Source organism: Mytilus galloprovincialis, chromosome 3, assembly GCF_965363235.1.
Source record: "Mytilus galloprovincialis chromosome 3, xbMytGall1.hap1.1, whole genome shotgun sequence".
In the NCBI taxonomy this organism is placed as follows: Eukaryota; Metazoa; Mollusca; class Bivalvia; order Mytilida; family Mytilidae; genus Mytilus; species Mytilus galloprovincialis.
The window spans coordinates 90,953,534-90,980,188 of record NC_134840.1 but is presented as its reverse complement, the minus strand read 5'-3'; the positions used below and the strand labels follow the sequence as shown (position 1 = coordinate 90,980,188).

The 26,655-nt window shown below is 30.5% G+C and overlaps 1 protein-coding gene across 3 annotated transcripts; it reads right to left on the bottom strand.

Annotated features, from left to right (window-relative positions):
- Nucleotides 1-313: 313 nt before the first annotated feature.
- LOC143069357 (uncharacterized) lies at nt 314-26,548 on the bottom strand. Of its 3 annotated transcripts, none has more exons than XR_012976370.1 (5): nt 26,347-26,456; nt 11,535-11,599; nt 3,617-3,730; nt 1,243-1,335; nt 314-521 (listed from the first exon to the last, which is right to left on the bottom strand). XR_012976370.1 is itself a non-coding variant. In XM_076243946.1 (5 exons), the coding sequence occupies exons 3-5, from the start codon at nt 3,720-3,722 to the stop codon at nt 397-399; spliced, it is 324 nt and encodes a 107-aa protein (XP_076100061.1). In that variant the 5' UTR covers nt 3,723-3,730; nt 11,535-11,599; nt 26,461-26,548; the 3' UTR covers nt 314-396. The 3 variants fall into 3 exon arrangements, 2 of the variants coding, with proteins under 2 accessions (XP_076100061.1, XP_076100062.1); XM_076243946.1 differs by lacking the exon at nt 26,347-26,456 and adding an exon at nt 26,461-26,548; XM_076243947.1 differs by lacking the exon at nt 1,243-1,335.
- Nucleotides 26,549-26,655: the final 107 nt, after the last annotated feature.

Sequence of the window (26,655 nt, the reverse complement as noted above, 5' to 3'; positions counted from 1 at the left end):
TGCGCCTGTCATACAAGTGAGATATTATATTTATATATATAACCAGCTTAATCCTCAATTTTCTACATGAGGAAATGAATTTATTAATTCAGGATTATGGCAGTTGTTTCCATTCGTTTGATGTGTTTGAGGCTTTGATATTGGCATTTGATGTATGTCTTTTTGAATTTTTCTTGGAGTTTTGCTTTTGTACTTTTTTGACAATAATTGTAAATGCAGAATGAAACATGAAATAATCGTCAAAGATCCAATACAGTTCTATAAGCACGGAAGAGAATATAATCTGGCTCACACGTAGATTCATTTGCTAGTATTTCACAGACATATTATAATATAATGTTATTTCATCGTTTGATTATTATGTTTTTATCAGGATTAGTTGAATAAAACTGTCTGTTAATATTCATCAAAATAATAAAAATAATCATTTTCACTTCGTTTGCCTTTGAAGTAGTCTCCTAATTCGTGAAGAACGCCATTCTTTAGTTCATTGTCACCATTGTTACCGTGGGGTCTAAAGGCTGTAATACAAAACAAAATAAAGAAAATGGAGATTATGATAATGAAATATAACAAATAAGATATAACACAAAACCTAACAAGCCTTTACATATAGAAATGGGAAGGAATTATGAAACTTGTTTATTTCAGTTCAAGAAAGGAGACAGAATATACCAACAGTCGTGCGAGCAGTAAAAAAAAAGTCTAGAAAAACAAAAAATGCAAAAAACACCACAGATCGAAAAAAAAATAACAAACATCATGGACAAAAGAAAAACGATATAATGACAAACAGTCAACACAACCGTATACAGAAAAGTAACGATTGGTTAATTTAAATACAAGCTGTGAATATGAAAGTTTCTACTCCACAGGTTACACCCTATTGTGTTTTCAACAAACCTCATTGTCAATTACTTGATGCTAATCAAGATATGAAAGAGATGTAACTGTATCGGTGTTGTAGCCTTATTTCAAAATCAATGGGATGAATGCGACCAATATAATCACTGAACTTTGAATTATACAATAAGAAGACCAGATCAGCATAAAGCGAAACGTTACAAAAAAATTGAAGGAAATTCAAGTTTCTCGAAGATGTTAGTTGCAGAGAACGTTTTGTTTAATGCGTGTTTGTTAAAAGTTTAAGACTGAATTGTGATTATCGAAGGACAAACCAATACTACGGTATGATTTAATCTTGAATTATTTAGTAAAATAATAATAAAAAAAAATATTCACATCCAGTTCTTTTTCCTTTGTAGAAATCTCCTAATTCATGAAGGATGTCATTTTTTGGTTGATTTTCTTCAGAGGTAATATGTAAATGAATAGCTGAAATGATAAAAATTTAATAGAAATAAATGAATAAAACTTCAGTATACTTTTTGATTTCAAGTTAAAGGAAAATAACAATTCCTAATCTACAGCAAAACTTGTTCCATTCAGATTTATTTACATTTCATTTAGAATTCTTTTAGAAAAGATAATCAATTATTATAATATAAATCCTACTTAGCAAAACAAAAAAGAAAAATATGAAATTACTACCGTCTTATTGCTGATTGATAGTACAAACCCAATGCAAAACTTTCACTCGATGATGTCACAATTGGCGGAAAGAGCAGGGTATTGGGATTATGTCCAGTAGAACGTATCATAATAGTTATCATAATCGTCAAAGCCTTAGTTAAACTGTTGACGAAATCATCTTAAATTTTCCCATATATATCTGGTAAAATTTCTTATACGTAGCAACGTGAATATCGTAATAACCGGAAGACACATACCCAATATGAAGAAAAATTTGGACTGTTTTGTCATATAAATACAGAAGATGGTAAAATAATCAAACATCTAAATAACATTTGATTTTTAGCTTAGCTACACTGTTTCATGCCACCATTTTGTGTGTCCCGCTATTGTCAATATCAATGCAATACAATTATCATTGTAGTCTTTACTATTTAGTAAATCAACATATCAATGATTTAACCCAGCCTATAAAAATAAGAAAATATGGTATAATAACCAATGAATCAACTATCAACCAGAAATCAAATGACATAGACGTTAACAAGAATAGGTCAGCTTAAAATGTAATCCTTCAACAATAAGCAAAAGTTTATTTTGAAAATTTCTAATTGGCCAAAAATTCGAGAAACATGTAAAACACAATGTATTAAGATTGTAAGTCCTGGCATGCTTAATAATTTTTTCATTTACACATGTTTGGCTGTACTCATTTTTAATTTTGTGGTGTAAACATGGCCGTTTCAAATCTTACAATGACAATTAAAAAATCTGCTGACTACATTCCCGATGATGAACTGTAGTTAAAATTACAAAATAACAAAACACAAATGGATTGATTGATTGTTACTTGCTTTGGTAAGTTGCAAGACAGAATATCATATAGATCAATAGAATATGTAAGCTGTATAGAATTGTTAAGTATCTATACTTGCTTGAACAGCTCCACAAATGGCACATGTGAAACAATAACTATCCGTCCCAGAGCACCTAAGTTCATACACGGTTTTTGTTGGAGTTGTGTTGCTCATTCTCTGGTTTTCTATATTTTGATTTATTATGGTTGCTTTTTTACACAGGGTAGTCTTGTTTTATTTTATTGGAATAAGGATTTGCGGATGCGCACTTAGTCTTTTCTCTCTCAATATTAATATCTATTTACTCGCTACTTTCTCAGTGATAGTAATACCACAATTAATATTTTTCTGCAGTTTTTAAATTTGTCATACTGAGATCGAAATAATGAAATATATAACAATAAATAGATGTGTCATATTATGAAACAAACTATATTATAACGGTTATAGTGCGAATGGCGTATTTTCGGATCAATTTTCATCAAGTTCTCGATATCATTAGATTGGGATGCAAAAATCATTTAAATTTTTTTATTGGCTTCTCTGTCCTATATTTTCTCCAATTTATTTGTATTGTAGTCCTGTCATGTAATGTTGTCATTCTAATGTTATATTTAACATCGCCATTAAAGCGGGAAGTTTGGCATGCCACAAAATCAGGTTCGACCCATCAATTTTATTTTACAATGCCCTGTACCAAGTCAGGGAATTGGCCATTGTTATATTATAGTTCGTTTCTGTGTGTTTTACATTTTAATGTTGTGTTTCCCTCAGTTTTAGTTTGTAACCCGGATTTGTTTTTTCTCTATCGATTTATGAATTTCGAACAGCGGTATACTACTGTTGCCTTTATTTAAATCATATCACAATAGAACAAGATAACCAACTAAAGTTATATCCGGCTTTATATATCAAATTTGCACAGGGTCTTTTCAAAACTTACCGAAACCAAAAATAGTATGATGATACATACAATTACACGATTTAAAAAACCGGATATATATTTTGAAAGCAACTTCAGTGTTCTTCAATTTTCAAAGACGTTATCGGTTCTATTTCGCTTTTCAAATAATAAAAAAACTTATGAATACGATTATTTGTATTTAACTTTCAACAGTAGAACTTAAGATAGTTTCTTTATTCGACAACGTTTAATGACTTTTAATTGTTACGCTTACAGATTCAGAAAAGGAAAACGACAATACTTCACATAAGTTTATACTTACAAAAATCTAATGGTTTCAACATAGATGACAGTATAGATCCTTGGTGTTTTGATAAAACAATTCCTAGTAACACAATGAGCAGTAAGCCAATTGTGAGGATTTTCATTTTTACTCCTGAAATTTAATATGTATTATAAATGTTACGGAAAATAGTTATAAAGTGCTGGCACATGTAGCATTCATTTTTTAAAGAATGAAAGTAACCACTGTGAAACTCTATAAACATCTTATCCACTGAAATGTTTGAGTGCCAGCAAAATGTACACACTGGAAAATAAATTTATTTGACATATTTTCAAACCATTCATTAATGATGGATAGAAAGTAACAACTGTGAAACTCGTTCAACATCAAACCACTGAAATCTTGGAGTGCAAGATCAATCTTCACAGCGTAAAATAAGCTTATTTTGCATTTATTCAAACAAAAAATAGAAAAGCAGTGACCCTAGCACAGGTATCAAAATGAAATGTTGCTATCTAAAATTGGTTTTAAATGAAAGACCCCACAGACAGGATTCTACTTCGTCAAAATGATCTCCTCATTACGCCAGTTCATTTTCACAATCGTACAAATGGAAGCCATTGTAGAGATGACGCGCTGCCAATTTTGCTCTTGCAAAATTGATAAATTTATCCACAAAGCATCATTACGATCCTTAAATGGCAGTTGCATTTTAAAAGACAAATGTATCTACTACCTAAAGAGCATCAGTTTATGATATTGTCTGCATTGGGACAACTTAAAACTCGATCTATGGAAGAAGCGTATCGATAAAAACTTTTCTTATATCACATAGCGATATTGTCTAATATCAATTGGAAATATGCAGACATTCCGTGCGGAAAATGTTGTTTTCGGCAACGAAAAAATTAAGAAAATACTAACTTTAAAACTTATTGTTCAAATATAAACAACAATTGAGTCTAAATATACATTCAGAAGTTAGTTAGAAGCTAAATTTTATGTCCGTGTAAAATTTGAAGTGCTGTGTTTTTCTTATATACATAAATAAACAAATGCTATTAGTTCTTATATCAATGCGATACTTTTAAAATATCATAGCGGTGTTTTTGTTATATCAATATTAGTACTTATTAGTATCAATATTAGACTGCTGTTCCCATATTTTGACAATTTTACCTATTATGTCTGTTTTGTTCACGCATAGTTGTAGATATGAAAGAACTTGATGAGACTGTCATACACGTGAGCGATTACGCGCTATAAAACCAGATTCAATCCACCAATTTTTAAAATTTAAAAATCCCAGTACCGAGTCAGAAATATGACAGTTGTTATCCGTTCGTTTGGTGTGTTTTCTGTTTTGAATTTTCCTCGGAGTTCAGTATTTTTGTGTTTTTACTTCTTAGTAGTATTGTATGTAAATAAGCAGTTTTAAGACCATTGCATAAATTCAAATTGTTTTTGGTAACATCTTACAAATTTCTCTTGAACGCACCGAAATATTATATGTCCGATATGCTCGCAACGCACGCATGGAAGACTTTCTTTATTGATAACAATGAAACTAATATGTGACAAAGATAAATCATACTGTTCTCGTTCAGATTGATTCGACAAAATCTGACCTGTACTTTTGAATCTCTTTTTTTATACAAATTAGACCTTTGGTTTTCCTGTTTGAATGTCTCATTCGAACTCATGCATCATCTATAAATCTTTAAAATCATTTCTAACGTCAAAAGACATTTACATCTTATTTATTTGTGTTCTTAACATTTTTTATAGTACTCATTGAAGACGTTAAAGACACCCTTGTAGATTTCGAAAAAGAACAGGCTAATGCCGCTACAAGGCAGCACTCGCACCCGCACAGTGGAAAGGGATTAATATAAGTCGAAAAACTTGTTTCCCAATCCACTATAAATAAATATGTTTAAACTAATTGAAGAAATGAATTTATAACAAGCGATACGGATTGTTATTTTGCATTAAGAAATGTTCGCGTATTTATACGATCGGTTACTAGTAAAAAACGAAAGTCAAATCTCTGTGGCAACAATACATCGGAATGCCCTCACGGTCATCGCGATGTAAAAGAGTGTCCACGCGACGAGCTGATTATGTTTATAGAGATATCGATTTACCAACAGGAAAAGTCTTTGATATCCAAAAGAACTGTTTTCCTTCTCAATATTTTTTTCTATGTTAATAATAAATACATTTTCTGTTTGACAAGATTTTTGAATTTCGTTGCATCTGAAGTTGTCCAATTGATAGTTTGAGGCTACTCAGTTGGTATCTTCAAAGTTCGGGACATCAGCATTTGTACATTTTAATTCGTTTGGATTATTTATTTTACCATTTGAATATTCATTGTAATTTGGAGCTGTGTTAGATTGGATTGTTTGAATGAATGTTTCTTTTAAGTAATAATATTTTTAGTCTATTTCGATATTACCAAGGTGATTAGGCTATAGCAGTGTGACCAGTACTGTGGTTTTTTTTATTTTCGTGGGTACCAATTTTCGTGGTGTGAGGAAAACTAGTATATTCGTGGATATTTTAATTTCGTTGTTTTCACAAAATAATCATACATTCCTAAAGAAAAAATGTAATTTGTTGAACATTTCATTTCGTGGTTCCCCTGTACCAACGAAATCCACGAAAATTAGTATCCAACGAATATTAATGAATCCACAGTATGTTAGAATCTAATAGGTCGGTAGACTATTTGCAACGGCATTTAAATTCCGTAATTTCATCATCACTTCAAATAGAATTAGTCGGTTAAACCATGGGATTGAAAACAATAGACTGAACAGGTTGTTAACACTCTCAACTATCAATAGGGTCGAGCAACATTTTCGAAATGATAAGTTCATGTAAGCGTTAATTTTGTTACAGTTACGAAATTTTAGTGATATTGGTCCTAAAACATTAAACCGGTCATGATCTAAGTTTGTGAATTATGTTTGCAGTTTTCTTGACATGCATGGTGACGTGTCATTGTATTTATTTTATATTAGAAAACTATAGCAGTTACATTAGAAAAGTATCGCATTCATAAATTTTTGATATTAAAAAAATCATCGCTATGATATAAGACAAATAACGCTTTGATATAATAAAATATAGCAGTATCTATGACTTATAGGTGATTTTGGCTTAGCAAACAAATGAATTCATCTCAATTGCATTCCACTGAATTTGCTACATGATATTTATAGAATGTGTACATCTACAAATGATAAATCGTGCATTTATGTTTATTTATTCAACAATTCAATTTTCTCGTTTAAATACACCTTGCTTGTTATTACATAAAATAATTCATGGAAATTATACACCAGACGTATGTCGTGTTAAATGTCAGCCTGTTTTAAGGATAGAGTCATTACTTTATGCAGAGAAATCTGCCTTTCTTCGTACAAATGCTTACATTCATCTGAAATTTTCCACAATGCAACTCGTTGATATAAGACAATATCGCTCGTTGATATAAGAAAAGTTTTTATCGAATCGCTTCTTCCATAGACTTGAAATGATCGGTTGTCATGTGGAATTTTCGAAAATTCATAAATATTTAAAAAAAATTCTAATTAATTATTTCGTGGAAGGGCAGACTAGATTTTATTAGCGGTTGAAGACTATAAACCCTAGTTATCACACTCAAACAATTATTATTTTTCGAAGATATGCATTTTCATCATCCAACTTGAAAGACTGTCGTCAAGTATGTTATAAAGTCAACCTGTAGCTTTGATATATAAAAATGATAGAATCTGAAGCGAGATGATGTATCAAATATTCTCGCTTCGTACGATTCCAAGATAAAATATTCAACTCAAGCACGCCCTAACATAAAAAGGTGCACTCGATTTTCACTTTTCAATATAATAGTTACCCTTTTTGGGGAATTTTTTCTTGAGTCACATAATGGAAGGGCAGACACGAAAATTACTGAACTAATAGATTTATATTTTCCCCGTCCCTGGTATTTTAAAAAAAATGGAGGTTATGCATTTTCTTCATCCAACTTGATAGATACCCATGTCGTCGACTTGATATCTAATTGTTCTGCTTAACTATGTAATAGATAAATTGAAAACTTATGCAAATGGTGTTTTAAAATAAAACACTTCGTTACTGAGAAGAAAATTGTCATTTTATTTGTTTCTATTAACTTTTAAAATTTTTGTTACTATAGTAAACAATACAGTAATCATTATCGCCTTCTTTAATAAAGAGCTTCGATTCTTTTGTTCTATTTCAACCTGGTTTCCGCCTGAGTCTATACTTTACTTCGGTAATGTAGTAAAACAAAACATATGACCTTTGACCATTATGTACGTTCTACAAGTTTTATTCGTCAATGTAACACAAATGTATTCAATATAGCGAATAATGATTGAGATAATTCAAATGACCTAGTTTGCTTTATTTATAAAATAGAATCAAGAGACAAATAGGACAAGAAAACATATTATGTAGACAACTTCATGCCAAAACAAGAATAAAAAACAAATAGCACTAAAGAAAAACTCAGTAAACTAAAGATTCAAACAAATGATAAACCAGGACAGCTGATAGTAATTTAGCATTATTTCCGATCGGTAATGAAATCAAATAACATTCCCATGAGCAAACAGGTTTTACTTGATTAGCCTTTATATTATTTATCCTGTTTTACCAAGCTACCCAGTGGCCAAATATGGGAAATTTACCAAATATAAACATAAGTTAAAAAGTTAACATCAGTGAAACAGGAGCTGTCCTTTGCTATGATTATAGAATAACTAATCGAAGAATTCAAATATTAAAATACAAAGATTAATTTTTATATTCTACAAGCTACAAGTACAAGTTTAATTCTTATTTTATTAACAAATAAGTTAAGACCTTGCATGGCTTATAGCAAAATGCTTATTTAGAAAATTGGTCTGACATTTGTATAATTTTAAATTTTAAAATATGAAAAAAGAATCGTTTGTCATCTCAAATTCCCACGAGTTCTAAATAAATAAGCTTCGAATGTGTGTCCAATAAAAGAGTTTGTTTTTAATAATCATTAGGATTCACCTATTTATAAAGAACTTTACAAATACTTTAATTACGATATTTTTAAGTGCTCATAACAACACTAATATAAATTGTTATTTTAATGACAATTACATGAATTTTAAAGATACTGTTAAAACGTGTATTATTTTGATTGAAAATGAAAAAAATACCCTGGGAACAATCAGAATTATAAGATAAAGAAGTATTTAAATATGGTCAAAAGGGAAAAGGCAATGAAGAACTAAAACAAAACAACTAAAAAACTCATAAAATAACAGGGGTGTTGTTCTCGAATATAGTTATCAAAGGTACCAGGATTATAATTTAATACACCAGACGCGCGTTTCGTCCATCGACGACCAGATCAAAATAGTTCTAAAACCAAACAAGTACAAAGTTGAAGAGCATTTAGGATCCAAAACTCCAAAAGTTGTACCAAATACGACTAAGGTTATCTATGCCTGGGATAATAAATCCTTAGTTTTGCCGAAAAATCAAAGTTTTGTAAACAAGAAATTAATAAAAATGACTATATACATGTAATTGATATTCATGTCAACACCGAAGTGTTGATTTCAGGGCTGGTGATACCCTCGGGGACGAAACAACCACAAGCAGTTGAATCGACACAGTGGTGAAAATAGTTGTCAAAGGTACCAGGATTATAATTCAATACGCCAGTCGCGCGTTTCGTCCATCGACGACCAGATTAAAATAGTTCTAAAACCAAACAAGTACAAAGTTGAAGAGCATTGAGGATCCAAAACTCCAAAAGTTGTACCAAATACGACTAAGGTTATCTATGCCTGGGATAATAAATCCTTAGTTTTGCCGAAAAATCAAAGTTTTGTAAACAAGAAATTAATAAAAATGACTATATACATGTAATTGATATTCATGTCAACACCGAAGTGTTGACTTCAGGGCTGGTGATACCCTCGGGGCCGAAACAACCACAAGCAGTTGAATCGACACAGTGGTGAAAATAGTTATCAAAGGTACCAGGATTTTAATTCAATACGCCAGTCGCGCGTTATTTCTCCATAAGATTCATCAGTGACGCTCAGATCAAAACAGTTATAAAGCCAAACAAGTACGAAGTTGAAGAGCACTGAGGACCCAAAATTCCAAAAAGTTGTGCCAAATAGTTATCAAAGGTACTAGGATTATAATTTAGTACGCCAGACGTGCGTTTCGTCTACATAAGACTCATCAGTGACGCTCATATCAAAATATATATAAAGCCAAACAAGTACAACAAAAGTTATCTTAAGATTAGAATGTGTCGTACGACCATCTTATAGCGGAGCGCAGGCGAATGTTGAAAAAGTCGTTTTAATTACCTTTTAAATGTCTGATTTCTATCCGGATTGGAATCTGGATATCTGTCACACATTTACCGACACTGTTAAGCTTTCTAGTTCTAGGCTACATTGGGCGAATTAGCGAAGGTCATTTGTTTTGTATTTAAGTAAATGGACACTTCCACTGTCTCGTTTAAACTAGCTCCACCCCATGCAAAGAAAAGGCGAGATGTTGTTGGTGTTATCGAATGCATTATCTGCGATTCTGGTATTGATGAAATATTAATTGTATCAACAGAATCTGGACAAAAAAGTCTGAGAAATCCACAGAAAGAGACGTGAAGATTTGTTCGTTTTTAAATGAATTCTGTAATGATACAGGAATTAAATAAACCGTATTATGGTATGGAAGTCGTGTTATAACAGCAGCACACGTAGGCTAAATTTGAAATCAGTAGCACATTCGGCTTCGGCAAAAATGGAAGCACCAGATACAAAGCCATATTTATAAAAAAAATTGCTGGCTTAAAAAGTTTTCATCTTCTCTATACATCAAGGTGTATAATTTGCAAGAAACTCTCTCAACATCAATTGCATACCGCTGTATCTGTTGAAAGGTTAGCCAATCAAAGAGATGCTGCTGTTATAACATCCGACGCTGAAAATGATTTATCAATTAGAGCAAGATAATTATTTACTCAATAATGCAGTTTATCATCTGCGTATGATTTGGTGTTTGAAAGAGTAGTTGAAACTAGAGGAAAAGACCTTATTCGTGACAAAAAGTCTCTTGTAATGTCATCAATTTTTACAATGTACCATTTTTTTTTTACCAGATAAAATTTATACCACTTCACACCATTGTTTTGTCTCTTAACCCAGTTGTCACCGGTATTCTGCCGTTTGTTCATGCTTTGAGTGGGTGTGATTCCACTTCAATTTATTTTGGCATCGATAAAAAGCCAATATTCAACCGCCTCATGCCAAAACATAGCTGCTCATTTAGTCTTGTAGCCTTAACTAAGTGATCATATTGATAGTGCTTTAGTTGCTGTTAATACGACGCGAAATACAAATTTAAGAAATCGCACAACACATTAAATTTGCTGAGACATCAGTCAACTATAAATAAAGATAAAAGTAGTGTAAAACTTCCGCCATGTGAATCAGTATTTTAAAAACACGTACTACGTTCAATGTGGCAAAGCAAAGTTTGGGCGTCGGCTATGACCAACCAAAATAATAGCTCACCACATCTGAACAGTTACAGTTGAAATTCATTTTAAGAAAAAACAGTGACATGTCGAATCCAGGAAAACTGAAACGAAATTTAACATGACTGCAAATTTTGTTTGATTTATCAACAGTGCAATTCGAATATTTTTAAAAAATCTTTTATCAAAAAGTATTCTAGAAATGTTTAATATTTGGGCAATAAAATATCAAAGTATTTTGTTACTGTTATTATTTATGCTTTTATGCGATGTTTTTATGATGTGGAAACTACCTTATATTTTGTCGAAACGACATATTGTTATGCGCACTTTGTTATATGACTTGCAACTATTCACTGCTCGTTACGTTACCTTGTTTTGTGATCTTTTACTTCAACATCTACCTCGATCTTTATCACACAGCTCCTCTTCTGTATCTGATGAAATATATATATATATATAGATTTCAGTTTTAACATCTCCGTTAATAAATTTGATTCTGCTTTTATAACAATATACACATCCGTAAAAAATTTACTGCAATTGCTCAATTCTGTGTTACCTGTTAAACCACGAATTTCATTACCTGTCGAAATTGAAATTGTTCAGGTGCGCCCCACCTATATCAACTCAATTTAGGAATCAAACGGTTTTACTGACTAAGCTAAAATTGCTTCATATTTAGATCATTACTTTGTTAAGATAGATAAATAAAATGTTTGACAAACATAGATAAATAATAAGTAGAATGTATGACGAACTTGACAATTGATTTTCACTGACATTTTCAAATTTATAAGCATATGCAAACTATCTGCCTCATCGTATTACGTTACATGCTTCCAATTTTACGTAACGCACTTGCATGTTCACAGTATATGCCTTTCATTAACATCAAATAACTCCTCCACCAAGGAATAACAATATTGAAATGAAATCACTCTCAAATTCTACGGTAACCAATTGCTAGACCAAATTTAAGTTTCTTTGTCTTGACTCACAACAGACATGTTTTGCAGTCCTAGATCTTTAAAAAAAGTAAAAACATGAAATCGTCTGAACTATAAATTTACCGATAATGTTCTGGTGTCTCTTTGACATTTACGACCTACCCCGTCAATTAATATATAATTGCACCATTTGGAGTAAATGGGATTATTCACTCAGAAAATTTCTCTTGACTTGAATACTCGAAATGGATCATCTCGTTCTAGTACATCGGTATACTGCTGTTGCCTTATAATTTAGACGCTTCCTGAACAATATTTAGTTTTTCTAGTTACGAAATAATTCATTTCGACAAATTTCCAGACACTAATCACATGATATTGATCCCACTTTAGAAAATTTTAATGAGAATGGTCCTCCAAAGACGGCAGAAAACAAACGCTGAAAGTTAGTTTGGTTCCCTTATCTTATTAGATATAGGAAGATGTGGTGTGAGTGCCAATGAGACAACTCTCCATCCAAATACCAATTTTAAAAAAGTAAACCATTATATGGCAATATACGGCCTTTAACACGGAGCCTTGGCTCACACCGAACAACAAGCTATAAAGGGCCCCAAAATTACTAGGATAAAACCATTCAAACGGGAAAACCAACGGTCTAATCTATATAAAATAAAAAAAAAAAAAAAAACGAAAAACGAGAAACACGTATAAATTATATAAACAAACGACAACTACTGTACATCAGATTCCTGACTTAGGACCTTTATGACATTTCAACTAGTATATAGTTATATATGTGTGGTATGATAGCACTTATTACCTGAATGAGAAAAAAAGTTACCATATAGTAACCTTTAAAATTTATAAAAGAACAAACTCCGCTATCAATAAAACATGAATAGTTCAAAAGAGAAAAACAATGTTCCTCTTTTCTTCATGTCTTCCTTGAAACTATATTGTCAAAGTGAAGAAAAAGTTAAAACTTTAAAAAAAAAAAAAAGCTGACGTTCTAATTTCACATTTGCCGGAATAAGGCATCCATCAACTACACTATCGTTATCCTATAGCTCTTTCTCTGACAATTTATCTAACGTTAATTATCTAGAAGTTGTTCCTTCCTGACCAAAGCACAAAAAGAAGTAGGATATAATAATTTTAAAAAAGTAGGATATGATAAAAAGGAAAGCCAAATGAAGGATGTCATTTAGATAAATAAAATTAGTAAACTTGTTTTTCGATTTTAACTGTACCTAGAAAGTTGCTATTAAGTATTAACTATCAATAAGGCGTAGAACTTGTATAAAACGTAAGATATAACAATAAATAATAATAAGTATTTAAATTAATGATATAAAAAAAATAATAATATAAATAGCAATACTAATAGGAGTAAAACAAAATAGACAGTTTAAGATTGAATAATCAAATGAATGAACACCGAATAAAATAAATGATTAAACAAAACAAGATGAAATAAACACCAATACTCACAAATAGCGTATAATTCACTCTGATCCAATGTTTTGTCCATTTATGTGCTTAAAAAAGGCATGGGAAAAACGTTGCATATTCTAATATGCGATTTTTAAGAAGTTTAACCGCAATAGTAAGGGATACCCTGGAGGCCAATGTATATGCCATTGCATGTTTTACAGGATTATAGTAATGGGAGATTAAGAATTTGAAACATTAAGAGAAATAATCATATATGAAACTCCCTTCCCGGTCGTACTTTTTCCTCATCTATGTTTTTTGATGACCTCAATTATAGAATTGAGATTATAATTTGATTTTGTTTGAATTTAGATTTAATGAAAAACCTGAAATACTTAACATTAAACTGACGTAAAACTGTCGATTCCATATCTCATTATGAAAATATATTGTAAACTAGAGGTGTCAGAGGTTTGCCGTAACAAAAAGATTTATATTCACCTTTCCCCACGAAATGGAAATGCAAAGGCTTGTTGGAAGTAATAAATACCACGTTCGACAAAATAGATCCGTTGGTCTCAAGAGTCTTGTGACCAATTTTTATTTTGCAAATTTTCCATGTTAAATCTTCTTAAAACGGTTACTCTTCTATTCCTAGTCAATTAGGCAAATATTTTGTCAATTAAAACCGAGTCTTAACACCCATTTAATTTTATGTAGTGCATGGAAAAAAGCTAATAACTTGAAATAAATCTGAACTTATAAATCCCCTAAACATTAAGATAACTCCAATAGTAAACATTATAAAGCTTGGTTTTATACTGCGACAGAAAAACTACTAGTTTTAGTTCGCCTATGTGAAATGGCTGCTAATTAATAAAAAAAAAATTTACCTAATAAAAACTGATTCGGGTTTAAGACGAATATTTTCCTACAGTTTTTTTCTTCTTCGAGATTTTTCATCGAATAACCGATATTTGTGTATATGAAATACGAAAATGTGGTAACATCTATCCATAAAAAAGACCCAACTTCTATAGGTATGCGGTCTTCAAGAATGAACAAACACGATACCGTGTAGTAAGCATTAAAAAAGTCTCGGATAATAAATTGATAACAGTAAACAGAGAAAACAAACAAGCTGATAACGTTAAAAAAAACTTTGATAGACGAAAACTAACAACCATCGACCTACTCAATACGAAAGATTTAGAATTGAACAGGTACATAAACAAAACTATATTTTCTATCTGAAATATCCACTTGATGTGTATACTTGATCTTTTTTTTCTTACTATTCGAAGACTATGTAAACTATTCGTCAGATATCTATTGTCAAGATTAGACTAAAATAAATGTAAGTTAGTTTTAATACAAAAGTACCTACTTAGTCTTAAAAATGGTAAAGTTAAATGCTGATTACAGATTTTATGCGCTGACATATGCATGTTTTGATGGATTAACATGGATAGAAAAAGGTTATTTAATTGTAAACCAAAGAAAAATAATCATCATGGAACATTTAATTCCACCTTATTTTCGTGCCTTAATTGATTATTGAAAAACCCCAAAACATGGAGGTGAAGATCAGCGTCAAATTTGTTGATTTTTCTTTAAAATATGTGCTTCAATGCTTCTTTAATCATCTAAGATAATTATAACATTCTAATGGTCTTCTTTTTGTTTTTGGAAAGTAAAATTAAGATCCATTTTGTTATATCTCGTGATAAGTTTATTCAACAATCGCCATGGCAGTCAACAGGGTTTAAGAACATCAGTTGGTCGACCTGTTAGTCAATTACGATTTCTTAAAATATACCTTGGAATTGGTATCACTGTTTATATTCCTGGTATCTCAGATGAGTTTTATAAAACTAATCTTCATAAAGTACTCATAAAAAGCTGATCTATGTAAATATTTCAGATATTAAATTTCGTTTCTTTATGTATCTACCCAAACCAATAAAGTAAAATACTGCAACTGTCGTTAGTTTCCATTTATCATAGCTTTTTTATGATATTAACATAGATCAGTTTTTCATGAGTGTTTTAGGAAGATTAGTTTTAACTAATGGGATTATCCTCTTGAAAGAAATATCATTTCTTTCTTTTATATATTTATGTATTGCCAACAGAACAATAACCAAGGTCATTTATGCCTACGGATAGGAAGTGTTTTGAATCATTTCAACCTGTAATCATAAGTCAATTTATAGAAATTATAAGATACATCATATTACCACATGATGACTGACAACTGTACTTTTGAAATTTTCATGGTACGAAACGTCCAGCAGAAATAAAATCAACGTAGTGGTTGGAAAAACTCATTTAAAATACCAGAAATATTAATTACATAACTTAAACCCCGATTCTCACTTTTTAATTACGACTATTGAATAAGAAACGTACAATAAATCAAATCGAATTGGAAAACATTACAAAAAAATAATTTGACTGTAAAATTAAGACATCATAAATAGCAAATGAAAATTAACACATATGCAAGTAGAAAGAAATACTAGTATTAATAAACAAAATAACAAAACTCCAATATCTAAATAACTATAACTTCAATTTAAAATGCAGTCTTTACATCCTTTTTATCGGTGGCCAAGTTCGGATGGATATCTATAGTAGGTGGGATTGACATGGTCATATATAACACCTGTTCTGATTGGATATAGTTTTCCCGCCATTACAACTCGAGGAGCCCTGGGTTGTGGCAGGGTTCCTAGGGATCGACTCGATATCCCAGATGTTATGACGTCAATCCAATCAAATTTGAATGTAAACATATTCAGAGTAGGGGCCTTGTACTTCCGACAATCTAGAGACCTTACTCTTCAAAATTATTTACCGTTCATATGGAACTCTAGTCAGAACTCGAGTTCCATCCGAACTTGGCCGGTGTCATCTGTATTTCATTTAAAAATGCATCGTCAAAAAGTAATTAAGTTAAACGGAACAAACAATATAGACTTTGAACACATAAATATACCCTTCCCTCCAAAAAATAGATAAAAACACGGACAACAAAAAAAAAACAACACCCCAGCAAACGAACAATACAAAAAAAAAACTTTAAAAATAAAAACCGCCACTGTTTTATATACATAATTAAGTAACATACGGAAAAAACAGGGAATATATTTTTACAAAATGTCATTCTAGATACTAGCTTTTGATCATAAATAAAGGTGAAATATTATTATCAAAGCAACAGAAAACAGTACAATCAAAATGAGTCTTAATTATATTTCCACAGAGACAACACCATTCGTATTGCTAAACCTGTACATTATTTCATCAAGGAACATTTTAGAGACAACAGTAGTTTATCAATGTTCAAATCTCGTTAATTGATTAAGAAGATACAAATCTATGTATATGCATCAACCCAAAAGCAGCGAGATCGGATGTTTCGACGGTGGAAGTTAATCCTGATTTGAAAGCATCATCCGCCATGCGAATCAGCATTCATTAAAATGTCACCATCTTAAATAGAACAATTTGTAAAATTACAAGTCAAACAAATTTCTTGTGTATTTTTTAAAGATCTACGACTGAGAAAACATGTCACTATGGAGTTTAGACACATTGTATCAGTCAACCAATTTGTGATGGTGGCCGTTAAAGCTGAATAGTGTCAATGTAAGTCATACTTCATTATAACTGTGTAGTCGCAGATTTTGTTCCAAGAGCACACATTTGTTAGTGAAGTTTTAAAGTGTTAAAATCAACCAGTCATTCAATAATTGAGATAGGTAAACGCCATAAAAATGAAGTACATTTTATGTTACTCATAAGAAATGGGAAGTTTACAATAGGAAAGTTGAAAGCATCACATGTGCCACAAATTTTAGCTAGAAGTCGATCATCTGTGTCAGTACCAAGGAGAAGATCAAGATAGGAATTAGGTAGCATCCTTAATCCTTAATTCACTGGGATAATAAACAACGCATGATATTAAACCGAAGGAACAACATGTAAAATTCATTTTCTCGAGACCAAATTAAATTGTTTCCTCAGAAAATTATTTCTATATTTAATGTCTGTCGCTTAATAGAACGACACAAATAAACGTAACGATAACATATATTTAAATTACTAGCAGTTCCTCAAAGAATAAACCAAACTTATAATCTCAGACAACTACTTGCATGGCGCATTTATGATTATTTCCAAAGGAAACATCATTAAGTTATAAATAAACTCATCATAAATATCAAGATTAGATATTAATACTCCAGATGCGCGTTTTGTAACCTCAATGAACGTCAACCATCATATGCTGATGGCTTTGTTCTTATGAAACATTTTGTACTTATTACTGAGACCACTATAAGCACACGATATCTATAAACCATTTCCTTATAAATTTTATGAATTTACAATACAGTATTTCAATCGAAAACAAACGGAATTGCAGCGTACTGTATATAGTTTTCACTTCCCTATTGAACAAGTAAAACCAACAGGTAAAAGGAGTTATTCATAGGTTTCAATGAAAAACGCATAGTCATGACAATATCAAGCATTAAACATGCACAAGAATACACGTTTTTATTTTGGCAAAAAGCATTAGCGCATCAACAAGCATGATATAACCGAATCTTTGAACTATTTCACCCGTATATCCTCTGGGTACTATACGCATTTATAAATTTATAAAATCTTTACCTCAGGGAAAAATACAAAGACCTATAGAATATGACAATTACATTCGAACAACAGCTATGATGAACAACAACCAATGTCTACGGACATATTTTTATTTCAATGGCACCTTTGGAATAAGTACTTATTTTGTTCCCACGCCTGAAATCATTATATGATTGTTAATTATGATTTCACGTCAAAACAGCTAAACAAATAAACTGTATATACATAGCTTATTTCCGTATTAACGCAAACTAACACAAAAGAAACAAACTATAAGCACATAAGATTTAAACGTTATTCTTGTTGGAAAAACTGATTTCTTAACCCTAGGGCCCTACACACACAATAATGATATATAATGATTCCACTTCAAACAATGCAAATAGAACAACAAACATATTTCATAACAACACAAATATGAACCTCATTCAGAGGACTGCACACACAATGTATGTACAGACATATTTCTTTACCGAGAAACAAAACATATAGAACCACAAGCAGAAATATCTACAGATAGTTTCTTCAAACAAAGTTATAACCTCATTGAACTAATCCCCCTACCAGCAAAGTCAATATTTCTAAAAAGTAATATCACAAACTCCGAGGAAACTTTAAAAAAAAAATATAATGTGTTTTTTTCTAAACGGCATACATTATCCATGTCTTTGTTTTGATTAACCGTAAAATAATATATGATTGTCCCATTCTGTATTTGTTTCAATTATAAATGATGGAAGATGCATACTAAATGAGTGTGTCAATTCCCTAATTAAGTATTGTAAAAAAAATCTGATTTTGTGTTGATTACTAAATTCTCAATGATTATAGACCCAGGGTGTCTCCTTGGGAATTACTCAGATCTTCCTGTCTACGATGTTTCCTAGGTAAACTCGTTTAGTTCTTTGTGATTATATTTCTCAAAAATAAGCATTGTATATATATATATATATATATAGATCTTGTTGTTATTTTAAAAGGACATTAATATCACATTTAAGACTGGACAATGTGTTTTGATTTAAGAAAAATATGAAAAGACCATATGCTTTTAAATAAAAAAAGAAGATATGTTTTTTTTTCCGATGACAGTTAAAGTAGAGATGATGTATAATCTCCTTGGGTTATTGTTCCGAGCATCTCTGTTTGTTTGTATTGTTTTCAACAAAATAATGTATAGATGCATCTATTATATTATGTATTGTTTCTGAAATAAAATTAAACAAATACCCTTCGTTTGCAAGGGAAATAATTGTTAAATTTACCATATTTGTTTTGTCCTTTTCCCACAGAATAGTTTAGATACAGAATTATATTGAAATTTTTCGGTGCCGATTAAAAATGGTCTATTCAAAGAAAATTAGCAAAAAACAGTCTATGTGATGTGTTTTCTTTAAATAAATGTGGATAAATGGTACATAACTTATCAATAAGTATTGTTCCTTAAGGAAATATTATGCATCTCAACGCATCGGCTTCTAGCAGAAATTATGTACTCATCTCGGTATCATTGAATATTTTTTCTTTGTTTCATGTGATAAAGTGGTTTCTAGATATTGGAGTTCTGTGCTTTGGCAATACCTTGTCACTAAGGAAATGTGATACGGATCCATGTGTTTCTGTTTCTGTTTTGCCTACGGAGGAAATTGATACATAAATATGTGAATATATATCGTGCTGTTGACATTGTCAATACCAAAATATTGTTTAGATTGTATGACCATCCCTTGGTTTACTATATTCATTGTTTAGTTCGCATTGTTTACATTATACAAATAATGTATGTGTTTCTGATGCAGTACAGTATTCTCATAAATAGTTTCATCTGTTATCTGTTTGTTTATAAAAAGAAATTTGATATATATGTTCTAGTGATTTAAATTATGCAAATCCCTGTGCTCCTTTTAGTCAGATCTTTCTTTTTGAATAAATTCCCTCATGAAAAAAAAAACCGCTTTCACGATGTAAATAAAGCCATAATTTGTGTTGTTTTAATGTATAAATCGATGCCTTTAGATTGTTATTAAATATTTGTTTCATAGATTAAATGTGTGTGTCCCTTTTCAGTAAGCAATTATAAGTCGATACTTCTGAATGTTTCTCAACTAAAACTAAATTTTCTATGTGTCTTCTATTGTTCCAAAACGGAAATGAAACATTCGGTTTATTTTTTTCTATGACAATAATGTGTCGATCGTTCATTTTATTTTCTTTCCATAGGCCTAATATCACAATCCGAGTTGGTCATTGGAATATTGCATACATTTTCTGATTTTGTGTTCCCTACGTTAAAGATTATTATTATATATGCCAATGTGGTTAATTAAGGAATATTAAAAAATGTCTTGTCTTTGCTTTAATTGCAATAGAACGTGCTGCATAGATTCATGTAAATGTGTTTGTTAATTATAGACCTTAATGAGGATATGTTTTCCTATGGTATAACATTTCCCAAAGGAACGTTGTACAAGACAATGTATTTCTGTTCTACTGGGGAAAGAGATAATTAAAAAATATATCAGTTTAAGCTGTTGTAATCGAGATAATGTGTGTAGGTCCATACGAGTATATTTGGACAAAATGGTGAATAAGTGTGATGTTTTAATTCCAATCCTGACGCCTTTTCATTTCCAAATTAAGTTTTAATTTTGTCTTTCTAATCATGCCAACATGCAATAAAAAATTTGACAATGTTTTTGATGTATGGAATTTAAAATGTTTTCAAAGATTTCCGCATAAGACATTTAGAATTCTTTTATTTTGTTATAATTTGCAAACAAAGAAATACAATCTATTGAATGTGTACTGGTTAATACGTATCATTCGGAAGCTGATCCTGTTTGTTAAATAGAGATTATGTGACTACCTTATTTGGTTTGGTTTTTGGGAGGTTCAACTGAGACGAGTCGATACAGGACTTTGCGTTTTGAGTTTTTTAGAAGGGCTAAAATAAAAACTGTTTTGATTTAACTTTCTATATTGTTAACCTAAGCTTGTCACCCGTCGTGGTTTAGATATTTCCTTATGCAGAAAATTAAATTTGTTTTTATAGTTAGCTCTAACTTGTTTAACAGTCACATAGAAGTCTTTTATATTTAAAACAATGTTTTGTTTAGAAGATTGTAATTGACTATAATTAAAGTTTAATGATTGCAAATGTAACAACTACCCAACAGAGTCATACTGATGTAGATATAAACAACAGTCAGCGTTATCCTCCATTAATGAGAACATCTTATAAAGTATACCATCTATAAAAGGGTCCGAATTCAAAATTCTTAACAATTCCATTATTAGTATTTAGCTTTATATGTTATGTTAGTTGTATTTTTGTTTGTCCTTCTGCTGTTCTTCGTTTTTTTTTTTGCCATTGTATTGTGTTTTTGACGGATGTGTTTCAATATCCTGTTGCCGATTTCCCCTCACTTTTATAACAAAACAGTTAACTGAAGACTATAACGACAAACCTCAATGGACTAAACACAAAAAGAACCAACATACAAACAATAGACTTAATGCACAGATATATAAGAGACTCGATGTTAAATCTAGTTAAAATGCATATGTTATCATTCTTCTACACTTCAACAAGTTAACATCCAACATGCAACATGCATTGAAAGGACGCCGTTATGTCACAATATAAGTAAAGAGTATAGTTGTAGGATCATGAGTTCTCAAACTATACAACTATTTCTTTGTATTTGCCAAAATTAACCAGCTCAATGCTGGATATCATCATCACTAAAGAAATCAACATCGAACCGAAAATACAGGTTTTGCCGCGATGGATTCAAATTTTGCAATATTTAAACAAAATACAGCGTTGGCGGATACATTTGGTCGTCATTTTCATAAAAAGCTGATATATTGATCATTTCAGGTAGATCGGGTGTAATTTTTTCTGATCATCCCTTCAAGGCATTTTGCCAAAAAAATTTCGGATTTGAAGTAATTTTGAACAAATATCATTCAAATCACAACAGAATCATCCAAAACTTGAAATTTGCAGATTAAACTAGAAAAATATAAATTGTGGTTTTACTATTTAAAAAAAAGTTATATAAAAGTTATATATATAAGTTCATAAAAATCAAGTGCAGATAATTATCATGATTATGTTGAATTTGAACGGACAATTTATCATTGATATATTCATAATTATTTTACTGTTGTTAACAAAACTTTTGAATTTTTGAAATACTAAGACTTTTCTACCTCGGGAACAGATTAACTTAGCTGTATTTGGCCAAACTTTTAGGAATATTGGTCCTCAATGCTCCTCAACTTCGTACTTTATTTGGCCTTTTTAACATTTTTTTTTATTCGAGCGTCAATGATGAGGTTTTTGTAGACGAAACGCGCGTCTGATGTAAATATGAAATTTCAATCCTGGTATCTATCATATGAAAAGTTTATTTGTATCTCTTATTTTCCTCAAGAGATAAAGCCTATTAAACATTGACAAATGCGCATGCCTTTGAGAGGACTTAGTATTTGTTCGGCGAAATTCAAATCTTATTTTATATGTTTATGTTGTCATGAACAGATTCACAATCATGGAGTCAAATAAAATATCTTTTCAATTGTAAAAAGTAAAACTTGTAAAAATATTACTGTACCTCTTACTTTTAAAATATGTTAAATATATTTCAATTCAATTCAGTTCAGTTCAATTCAATTCAAATTGTTATTGTCATAACATAACAAAATAAAAAATAAACAATATCAACAAGATCATTACACTCCGAACCATTAAAAGTCTGAAATGGCCTATATCTGTACTCGACTGTAGTGATTTTTACTCGACCAGCCTGAATTCGTCTGAGATTTACTTGATAATACTCGACTGTAGCCTGAACCATACTTAACAGTCTGAATGTGTACTTGACCAGTAATTAACCATTTTATAAGAGTCTGAACCGTACTCGACCTAGTCTCAACTTTACTCGACCTAGTCTGAATCGTACTCGACCTAGTCTGAACCATACTTCTGAACCATACTCAACTAAGTCTTAATCAACCTAGACCTATTCTTTGTATCTATCAACTGAATTTTATCAATTTAGGATGTTTTTTTAATAAAAATGAAATTTGAACAATAACTTGAAATTAAAAATAATCGACACTTACATAATAATATATATCAACTTTTAAAATATAAATAAGTCAAGCTGATCAAATAATCTAAAAAAAATGAATTGTGACTAATATTTTCAATATCATTCAAAATTTTATGAATATTTCGGAAATATTTTATGGTAACTGGACTATTTTCACCATTAACTTAAACCTAGTATAGATTTATGGTGTCAGTTGAGTTTAGGTAATAATGCAGTGAATGTTTTTTTTTTTATTAAAATTTATATAAAATAGTATATAAAACAACTTAATAAATTTAAAAAAAATGAGAGCTTAATTGTTTCTTTTATTAAACCAAGAATTTAATATAATCATGATAATAGAATTTCCATAGCAATCCGTAATAACCTTTTTATAAAAGAAATGTGTTCCAAAGTAAGAGTAAAAAAATGTTCAATTAATTTAAGTATTTTTTTTTGTCAAATTAACATGGCATACATAAAGCACTTTTTAAAATATGTTCTAATTACCTCAGTACAAGTGTGTTTTACAGGTAAAAAGAAAGCCCTATTTTCTTAAATTCGTGTATTACTTATCTAGTACATACATGCATATTCGAAAGGCCTTGTTATTTAATTTCAACAGGATGTTGCAATTTTGAATCAATGTTATTTAGAAATTAATACCTCTGACCAGGCGTGATCTTATTTATGAGTTTGCCCCCAAGCAGAGGTTATACTATATATTTCACCACTAATCAGAAAACAATTTTATTTATTTATTTAATTTTAAAACTTTTTGATATAAGTTAAATATAATATTTTTTTTATCCTAAATATAATCAGAGATATATTTCTTTTATAGGGTTAATTTCTTTTATAAATTTTGTTGGCTGTTGTTATATAAGTTAGTTAAAAAGAAATTTATTTTAACAGTTAAAAAAGTAGAGGTTTTTTGGTCTAGTATGGTTAAGACTGGTCGAGTATTGTTCAGACCTTTCGTTAAGTATGGTTTAGACTGGAAAATAGGTCGAGTACATGTAGAGAATGGGTTAAGACTGTTTCAGACTGGTCGAGTAATAATTCAGACTATTTTCAACGGCAAAGATAAGGGTCAAGTACGATTCAGTACAGTTAAGTATGGTTCAGACTGGGGTCGAGTAATGTCAAGTAAAAGTCAGACCAATTCAGACTGGTCGAGTACAGATATAGGCCATTTCAGACTTTAATGGTTTGTAGTGTTAGTATACATCATAAACGTATATATTTCATGAGTCCACTGTCCTCAGTTCTATAGACTTTTTTTTATAAAGGATCCTTATTAACCTGAATGTGATCTTGCTCGGAGTATACTAGTATATGTGATTTTAATATTTAAATTTGTAAAGTGCATATTCTCATTTATCAAAAAATCTAAATAAACTTTTTCTATTTTTACTATTACTATCACAATATAAAAAGAAATGAATTTCATCTTCATTATTTTAGCAGTTTTTGCATAATCTTCCTTCCATTGGTAGTTTAGAATATCATCCTTTTTCTATCAATAAATTTAAATAGAATGTTGTGAATCATGGAAACTTGTGGTTCGTCATTAGTTTAACTTTGCTTTGCCATTTTCTGGATTCTACCATCTCTCTTTATATCCTAATAGGATATTTAAATTACTATTCAATATTCCAGTTGGGTTATAAATATGAACAAATTCTTCATTTGATGAAGCATTAAAATAAAACCGCAAAACATTACGTTTAACCCCAGCCGGTATTTTCCAGCCTGTTTAAGATAAAAATTGATGTCAAAATAATCATAGGAAATTCAAATATTTCATCATCAAACAATGACATTTCACTATTAAACAATGACATTTCATCATCAAACAATGACATTTCATAATCAAACAATGACATTTCATCATCAAACAGTAACATGTCATCATCAAACAGTGACATTTCATCATCAAACAATGACATTTCATCATCAAACAATGACATTTCATCATCAAACAGTGACATTTCATCATCAAACAATGACATTTCATCATCAAATAATGACATCTCACCATCAAACAATAACATTTCATCATCAAAAAATGACATTTCACTATTAAACGATGACATTTCACCATCAAACAGTGTCATTCCATCACCAACAAACAATTTTATTATACTTCACGTTAAAATGCCATATTTTGATTTGCTAATACGAGGGTGTTAATTTACTCTATCAGATGACTGAGAGGGTGACAATCTTTTTTAAATGTAACCCCCTCGTCAAGACCAATCAAAAATCGATAATTTAAAAGACAATGAATTGAATTTACATCAAGTAATTAAATACAATGCTAATGTTCTACGTTTTGGCTCAGATTTTATAATTAGACTGTCAAAATAAAAATGAAATAAAGCATCTTACTTAACTTTGTTGTTTTTTGCTAATACCCATAACGTTGTTATGCAATTAACGTCATAGAAAAAACTTTTAAAATAAAATTAATCTGTAAAACACATAATGATAGGGCATTCAGTATAATAAATTAAAGAACACTAGCTGAGAAGATGATAGAGCAGATTGGTACCCCTCGAAAAAGCATTGTCAATCGCGGTTGAACAATGTTTTCTCGAGGTAACAATCTGCTCTATCACCCTCTCAGTTATGTGTTATTTATATAATATCCTTCCGTCAAGCAAGTCAAAATAAACAGGATAACACCATCATCGTCTATAAAAAATCTTCTATTGCCAAAGAAAACATATTAATAATAGCAGGTGATGCTGCCAAATGGACGAACAACTAGTTTAGACAAGATAATCAAACTCATCAAAAATGCAAGGCTTATTATAGCGTACGCCAAACGCGTATTTCTTAGAAAATACAAAAGATCACCAGAACTAAGTTTTGTTTTAAAGATGGTATGACTATGGTCAAAACTAGCCAATCAATAGAATATGGAGGTGGAACTGTGCGATTGAGACGTAGAATATATGTTGATCAGTAAAAAGATGAGTTTGATTTAAATGCATTGATCACTTTTTTTCTAAAATGTCTTACCTTCATTTATCAATTATCATAGAGAAACATGTTATTCAATCATCGAAATTGAATAGAAACTATGTTTAAACATTCTAATAAACTAAATATCGGTAGGCACCAAGTAGACCTTACCTAGTTATGAAACTCACGTATTCCAATCTATCGCAAGGAAATGTCCAGGTCACTTTCGGTAGTTGATCATGTCTTAGATAATGGGAAATAGAACAAAATATTTGAACCCATTATAAATAATTTATGTCACTCGAGATAGACAGTTTAATAGATTATTAGAAATTTCAAATGTTTTTCTCAATTTTTTTAATCTAT

Excerpts from the sequence above, each read along its gene's own strand:
- LOC143069357 (XM_076243946.1), bottom strand. The coding sequence starts at position 3,722 with ATGAAAATCCTCACAATTGGCTTACTGCTCATTGTGTTACTAGGAATT. Across the intron at positions 1,336-3,616 it reads GTTGAAACCATTAGATTTTT|CTATTCATTTACATATTACC; the intron begins GTAAGTATAAAC and ends TTATCATTTCAG. Across the intron at positions 522-1,242 it reads CAAAGGAAAAAGAACTGGAT|CCTTTAGACCCCACGGTAAC; the intron begins GTGAATATTTTT and ends TTTGTATTACAG.